The sequence below is a fragment of the Argentina anserina genome, chromosome 5, assembly GCF_933775445.1.
Source record: "Argentina anserina chromosome 5, drPotAnse1.1, whole genome shotgun sequence".
Taxonomy (NCBI): domain Eukaryota; kingdom Viridiplantae; phylum Streptophyta; class Magnoliopsida; order Rosales; family Rosaceae; genus Argentina; species Argentina anserina.
Window position 1 is genome coordinate 9,477,850 of NC_065876.1, and position 8,387 is coordinate 9,486,236.

Below are 8,387 nucleotides of genomic sequence, written 5' to 3' on the forward strand. Positions count from 1 at the left end.
TACTCAGATAGTGAGTACTAACCCAATAATGTCCAATTTAAGATAGTGAACAATTTCACTTGCACTCAGTGAATTTAAAAAACAGTTTAGCATAGTTCAAGACTGCAACTACAGTATGAGAACATCGCAAGCAATCCAAAAATGGGGATACCAATTAATTGGTTTATTTTCCACTACAAAAATCTTGGAGATCAGCTTGCACTTGCGTATATGACCAGGAAAATTCCCCAAAAGCATTACTTGTTTCCCGAACCGACCTGCTGCCTAACTCTGCGAGCACAATCTGCTAAACTTTTAGCAAGACCAGCACACTTGAGAAGATCCTCCTTCCCATGCTCCTTGTAGCAATTCGCGCAGCCATCCGTCTCAGCTAAGCAGGGCATAGACTCCTGGAATGGGAGCTTAAACTCCTTGTCACGAAGCTCCTTCGCTCTTTGTGTCACCTCATGTGCCATGTTCTCCTCCTGCTGCTTCAAACGCTCCACAACTTCCTCACTCTTTTGAAGAACAGATCTGATAGTATCCAAGTCCGCATTGGTAGACTGAGAAGGAATGTGTACAGGGGGCTGGAAAGGCCATCCTTCAGCACCTGACCCTTTGAGTGGTTCAGAATCATCAGAAACCTTTTTCTGGTTTATCTTCAGTTGGGGCTGCTGAGGCTCTCGGGGTACCTTAGGTTTAGTTCTTCTGGTTTTCTTCGTTGATACCTCAATGTCTTCAGTAAGCATATTAAAAAACCTGGGGGTAATGTGAACACCAAATTGAGCCTCACCCATGGTAGAAGTCCTCTATTCTCTCTGATTAGATACCTGGAAAATTCATGGAGCAGGCTTTGAGCATTAATAATAATAATAATAATAATAATAATAATAAAACAAGAAAAATTGGTTCACAGTTTGGATACTAACAATTACCTTCAGGAAACAATAAATAAATCAAAATATGCAAGCCTATCTTAAGAGAATACATTAGGGAAAATATCCATGTTGCTGCAAACTGCAAATTTGAGAATTGATTTGTCTGAAAAATAAAAACGAACCAACTTTCAAAATTACAGACAACCGGCAATGTAGTGAAGATTTCAAGAGGTTTTGTTTGAGTGAGGGGAATCAAGTAACCATAATAGAATATGACATTTTGTACTTTACAAATATGAAAACATAAGTCTAATGTAGTAAATTACTGATAGACTGGTCAGGCAACTCTGATCTTATTACTCCAAAGTTTTATGTAGTTTACACTTTACAGAGAGAATATATAAATTTTTTTTATAGCCCTGAATCTTCACTTCAGGCACGCTAAAGGAAGTGGAAGCCAGAGACATAAGCACCCCCATCTCTTGGATAAACTCCAAAAAGTGTGTGCACACAATAATTACGAAGGAACTTTTTGAAATTGCAATGAAGCACTCTATCTTCACAAACTATGCAGAGTCTAATCTAAAGTTTGAATTCACCATAAATGAGAGCAGAGACAACACAAGAAATTTATAATTCCATTGTTTATAGCTTCACTGGAATTGCAAAATAATAGGGAGTCATTGACCTTAAAAAATAAATATATAATGAGTTCCCCTAAAGTTTTGTGAAGTAACATATTCCCAATCTCTTACAAACCTAAGTTGAAAGGTCCTACAATTATGATGCTTGTTACACAGATAAACCTGCTTGCTAAAGGTTGTACAATAAACTCAGTGAGAGGCGTAAATAAGCATAGATATCCACCACAACTTCTAAATGAGAAATATGTACATAATCACCACCTCAGGTAATATTTGCAGTGAGAATGATTCGAGTGTAAGAGAGCGAACTCAGACCAAAAAAGAAAGAAGAAGAAAAACAGGCATGCTAAATCATAACCTAAATTATAAGTGCAAGAAACATGAGAAAAAAAGAAGAGAAAAACAACATTTGAGAGGCTAACTTCATGTTTCCTCTACTCAATTCAAAGAGTAAGGCATGTCTTTATGTATATATATGTACAAAATATGCAAGAGCATCAAGAATAGTACAGTAGTTGAGTTACAAGTAAAACAAAATCGACTTTCCAATTAAACTTCTATAAACTACTAATCAGTCTGTTTTCTCGTGTACTTGCTCAAATAGAAAACATCTGTTTTCTCACGTAAATTTGCACCGATAACTTGACAAAATTTACTAATCTAGTCTAATCACTGTTGCATCTAAAAACCAGCGACCCAGGCTCTGCATTACCTCAGGAAAGATCACTAATGTCCTACATTCTCAAGTTACCTAATGAGCCTATTGGAATCACGACCAGAGTAGCACCTAAAACATCCAGAGGGCCTTCATGAATGCCCAAAACTAATTTCTTCGGCAGCCGAAATCACCAAATCACACTATCTCCAACCCGCCCCCCCCCCCCCCCCCCCCCCAATTAATTTCACTAATAATTACCATTATATACACAGCAACAAACTAAACTAGCTAAATTCACAGCAATAAATGATGAAGCCTCAAAAATTCACAGCAGCAAATTCATGTTCAAACTACATCAGCGGACTCGTTCGAGCTCATTGATCGAACGAATTGCTGGTAATTATAGAGAGAGACAAAATCCGATAGTGAAATTAAGATGAAACCCTAATTAAAATTAGAGATTTATCGGTAAAGAAGAATCGCGAAGGAGATTGCTAACCTGGACGAAAGGAACAGAAATCGGAGTCGGGTCGGACTTTGTTCAGCTCGGTGGTATGGGCATAGGCGAGAGAGAGAGAGAGAGAGAGGTGAAGTTGTAAGTACAAGTTAAATTTAGTGGACGAAACTGTAAATACCTTTTACTTTTGAGCGGGCAGGAAGGCATCGATTTGGGCCGGATATTAGCAGCCCAACAAGCAAACCGATCGTCTGAACCATGAGAGCTAAACATATTGTTACCTTGTCACTGTTTCAGTAACTTAAATTTCGTCTTTAACAACATATGATTTGACTTTAATAAATTTTTTTTTTAGTGAAAATGGAATTGAAGAAGTGTAGATCGGAAAATATAACTCATATTCATACCTCTAAAAATGGTAGTTTAATCTCTTTACGTAGTATACTTCTAATTTACTTTTACAGATAGCTAAAATGTTATTTAGACTTCTCTAATTTTCCTAATTAAAATGCCTTTAATTTAATTTACATATATCAAATTAAGCTACTATCCAATAATTATTTTTCAACTCTAATTCAAATTTATTTATTATACACAACTTGAAAAAAGCATAATAATAATCGCACAAACTATCTTATCAAATTAATTTAATCTTTTACTCATTCACTAAATTCATAATAAAAGTGATATCTTTTCTTTTCGTTGATATTATGCAACTCACCAAGGAGTAGAACTAACATGTAATATTCAAGTCTCTAATGAACGAGTTTGAGCTATGAAACATTCTAGACAGTTCATGATACATTATGACTATCGATGCTAATAAAGATAAAGAAAGTAATAAATTATATCATTTATTCATTTTGATATTCCAAATTGGGATTTTCTAGCAATATCTACAAGCTGCTCTTCAGTATGGAAAAATGTAAGTTAATAATCTTTGCATCTAACTCCTCTTTTATGAAGTGGCGATCTACCTCCACGTGTTTAGTACGATCATGTTGTACTAGATTCTGTGATATATCAATTGTTGTTTTGTTGTCACAATATAATTGCAGATTTTTCAGCCACAATAATTCACACACGCCATGAGTCATACCCCTATACTCAACCTCAACACTTTATTGGACCACAACTTTTTGCTTCTTACTCTTCCATGTGACCAAATTACCTCCCACAAAGGTAAAGTAACCTGATGTCGACCTCATGTCTGTAATATTTTCAGCCCAGTCTGCATCTGTAAAGTCACTAACCTCAAGAATATTGTTGTCTTTAGAGAACATTACTCTTGTCCCTAGAACTGATTTCAAGTACCTCAAAATATTCACAACAGCATCTATGTGACTCTTCATTGGATTATGCATGAACTGACTTACTGTACTCACCACATAAGCAATATCTGGTATAGTATGGGTCAAATAAATCAAGCGCCCAACTAACCTCTGATAGCGAGCTCGATCAGTAGGTGTTTGGTCTGGATACTCTACTAGACAATGGTTTTGCTCAATATGGGTGTCAATAGGTGTGTAATCTAACATACATGTCTCTGTCAACAAATCAAGTATGTACTTCCTCTTGTATAAGTATCATCCGAGTCCTTCATCTCAAACTCAGAAGACAATTGTCTCTGCAATTGATCTCATATCTACAATATTATTGCTAGTAATCAACATATCATTAACATATATAATAAAAATTATTACCTTCTCTTACTAGTGCTTGAGAAACAGGGTATGATATGAATTACTCTGTTTGTAACCAATCTTCGGCATGAATTGTGAGAACCTCTCAAACTAGGCACGATGTGACTATTTGAGACCATATAAAGACTTTTTTTGTTTGCACACAAAATCACCAGAAGAGGTAGTTATGTACCCTAGAGGAAGACTCATATACACCTTTTCAGCTAACTCTCTATGAAGAAATGCATGCTTGACATCAAACTGTCGAAGTGGATAATTCAAACTAGCTGCAAACAAAATAAGAACTCGGATAGTATTTATCTTTGCAACCAGAGCAAAAGTCTCATCACCCCTTTGTAACAAGACATGTTTTATACTGACTTATTGACCTATTTGCATTATGCTTCATAATGAGCATCCAACAATACCTACAGCTTTCTTGTCATGTGGTGGAGGCACGAGTTCCCAAATATCATTTTTCTGTAATGTCTCTATCTCTTCTTCCATTACTTTCCTCCATTTTGGATCCTCTAATGCATCATACACTTTATTAGGTACTGATACAACAGATATTTGATTCACAAAAGATTCATATGACTTTGATAATCTCCTAGTGGACATAGTTGGTTATTGGATATTTTGATTTAGCCTGTAAACTAAGTTCATATCTTTTGGGGGACTGACTTCTAGTAGACCTATTTGATAACACATATTGCCTACTATCAAACTCACTGCTAGTACCAATAGAAGGACATGTCTCATATGCCTAAGTATCTATGTGACTATTGGTTCCCCTTTCTGGAACATGGGTGTCTGATGTTTTTACCTCTGATGGAGCTTTTGATACTGCTGGAACCTGATTATCTGAGACCTATAATGAGTATCTACTACTGCTGGTACCTGATTATCTGAAGTTTCTACCTCATAATGAGCTTTTACTACTAGAGTTAAAGTATCTCCGACAATTACTCTTTCTGATTCTTCCCCCTCGCCATGATACAACTCTTTGAAATATGAATGTTCCCCTGAAGTGTCATATCTGAAGAGGTAAAATAACTCATGTCCTTAAAGAAATTAATAGTCATAGTGACATAGTATTTCCTGGTAGGTGGATGATAACACTTGTATCCCTTTTGATTGCTTCTATATCCAACAAACACACACTTGATTGCCGAGGATCCAACTTCGACTTTCTCTGGCTTTTAGGGACATGAACAAAAGCATACAACAAAAAACACGAGCATATACATTGTGAAAAGAGAGAATGGAGACATGAGATGCAAGAACTTGAAGATGAACTTTTCCCTGAATGACACTAGATGTAAGACAATTGATAAGGTGAGCTGAAGCTGCTATGGCATCACCCCACAGATACTTTGGAAGCATATGAGCATTAAAAAGAATGGAACAAGTCATATCAAGGAGATGACAGTTTTTCCTTTCGGACACCCCATTTTTCTCTGGTGTTTGTGGACATGTAGTTTGATGAAAAATCTCATGATCTCTACAAAATTGTTGAAAATTATGATTGACATACTCCCCCCCCCCCATTATCAGAATGAAGAATCCTACAATTTTACTATTATACCATGTTTGGACATGACTATGAAAAGCTTAAAAAGAAGGGAAAACCTCATCTCTGGTTTGAAGAAGAACAACACATGACGACCTAGTGCAATCATTAATAAAAGACACATAATACTTCATACACGTGACTGTAGGCTCTTTGGAATGTCTCCAAACATCATAATGAATTAATTCAAAAGGAGTATGACTCTTAGAAAAACTCAAAGAATATGTAGAATGATGACTCTTAGCAAGGATGCATGTTTCACAACGAAAAGATGACTCATCCACACCAATAAACAGATAAGGCATGTTTTTTTTTCATAACATGGAAAGATGATGCCCCAATCGGCGATGCCACAATCAAATTTCACTTAGTTGATTAGAACCTGCAGTCACGATAGTACATGGTTATGCTTATGGTTTAGCTCCTGCATATGTCTGATCCAGGTGAAACAATATGCCCCTTAAATCCCCCCGACCAAGTATCTCCCTATTAAGAAAATCCTGAAAAATCACATACATGGGAAAAAATGTTACATAGCATCGAGACTCAATGTTCAATTGAGGAACAGATAATAAGTGATGTGATAAGTTAAATACATATAAAATATTATGGAGTTCTAAAATAGGAGTGATATGAACTGACCTTCTCCCTAGCACATGAAAAACCTCACCATTAGCATTAGTGACATAGGACATTGGTGGAGTAGACAGCTCAGTAATAAAATAAGATTTATCATAAGTCATATGATCGAAGGCACCAGAATCAATAACCCAAGTATCAAAACCAACAAAGTTAGAAACTTTCAAAGTCATACCGATCTTACCACCAGCCCGAGGTTTTGTAGTCATAGAAATGTTACCATTAGTGCAGAATTGGCCCATAACATGTCTAGAATCGTGTGAGAACTCAACTCTCCATCCATTCTTGTTATCTAGTTCTCAAATAGCATTATCGACATCTCTCATGTTAACAAAATCAATGAAAGCATAACCCAGTAGTCTCCGTGCAACCCAAATACTTCTTATAATTCCGAAATTACGAAACTCAATTTCAAATTCCTCTTCAGAAACCCAAGAATCCAAATTTCCATACACGAGACATTTTTTTCCTCGGTATATTGATAAGATATATGGGTTTGAAGGAATCAGGCTAAGGTGGATTGGGCCTGATAGAGCGGGTCAAACAAAGAGGATCCGGTTAAACTTGGGAACCCGAATTAGGGAATATAGTCGTGAAGAGAAGCCAAATTAGAGATCCAGCAGACACATAAATGTCATCAGTTCTGATCTGGAACAGGTCGGGCAGATTTTGGAAACAAGCCAAGACGACGTCGAAAAGAGATGAAGACGCTGGACTGACGATGCAGGAAAAGATGAAGACACCAGACTAACGATGTCGGGCAGATGGCGAACTGACAACGTTAGTGAGAGAACTGAGTCAGGCTTGTCATGAACTAGAAGACGGAGCCGGTCGATCTGTGGGGAGGATCTGATTAGGTGCCCAAAGCAAAGTTCTTAATAAAGAAGACAACGTTGACGTTTGAAGAAACTGAGAGGAAATAAAACTCTAACAAAAGGGTTCAATTCCACAAATAAATTGCAGTGGAAAAACAAAGAGACAAAGTCGTTTCAGATCTTTGCTCTGATACTAAGTCAAATATGATACAATTTGGAGAATGAATTTTTTGATATTTATTCATCTTACATTGGAGGCTACATATAGAGAATACATTGTATTATCAACCCTACGTACTATGTACTACCATATACAAAATATGTAAGTATTAACTATATGATGTACATCTCTAAATTACATTGTATGATTCACGCTGACACTATTTTTACCTTCGATACTTTATCATGGCTATTTGAGAGTTAGAACTTTTCACAACAAAGTGGAAGAAGTTACTATGAATGTCAAAACCTACAAACTCTCACATTTTGTTAAACTCATTTGATTTTGATTATGCAGGGTATAGACACTTATTGCCGCATATATACCTTTTATCATTCATACTAGAAAATGGGAAGAATTTTACCATATGACTTAAGACATTGAGGATCAAGTTAATTGAGTTGAAATTAGAATTCAATTTGGGGTTTAATTGTATGATATATTATTCTCCAATGTAGGAGGTATATATAGAAGTACAAGTATAATCCTAGTATGAAACCTATACGTACAAGGAAAGTAAATATTTATATAATATTCTACACTCCTCCTCAAGTTGGCGCATAGATGTCAATCATACACAACTTGTCAATTAAATCATCAAACACTTTCCTTGATATTCCTTTTGTAAGCACATCCGCCAATTGATCTTCAGTATACACGAAAGAAAATCTAATGACTTTCATGTCCAAGTTTTCTTTGATAAATAATCAATCTACCTCCACATGTTTAGTCTGATCATGTTGAACTAGAGTATGAGAAATTTCAATTGCTGATGTGTTATCACAATGTAGGTCCATAGGTTTCTTGAGTTTGATACCTAAGTCCTTCAACATTCGTATCCA

The 8,387-nt window shown here is 36.1% G+C and overlaps 1 protein-coding gene across 1 annotated transcript; it reads right to left on the bottom strand.

Annotated features, from left to right (window-relative positions):
• On the bottom strand, positions 1–2,763 carry LOC126794902 (uncharacterized). Its single transcript, XM_050521697.1, has 2 exons — positions 2,659–2,763; positions 1–809 (listed from the first exon to the last, which is right to left on the bottom strand). Exon 2 carries the CDS (start codon positions 774–776, stop codon positions 237–239), a length of 540 nt encoding a protein of 179 aa, XP_050377654.1. The 5' UTR covers positions 777–809; positions 2,659–2,763; the 3' UTR covers positions 1–236.
• Between the last annotated feature and the right edge of the window lie 5,624 nt (positions 2,764–8,387).

What these genes read in the sequence shown, in the direction of transcription:
- LOC126794902 (XM_050521697.1), bottom strand. Translation starts at nt 776, where the DNA reads ATGGGTGAGGCTCAATTTGGTGTTCACATTACCCCCAGGTTTTTTAAT.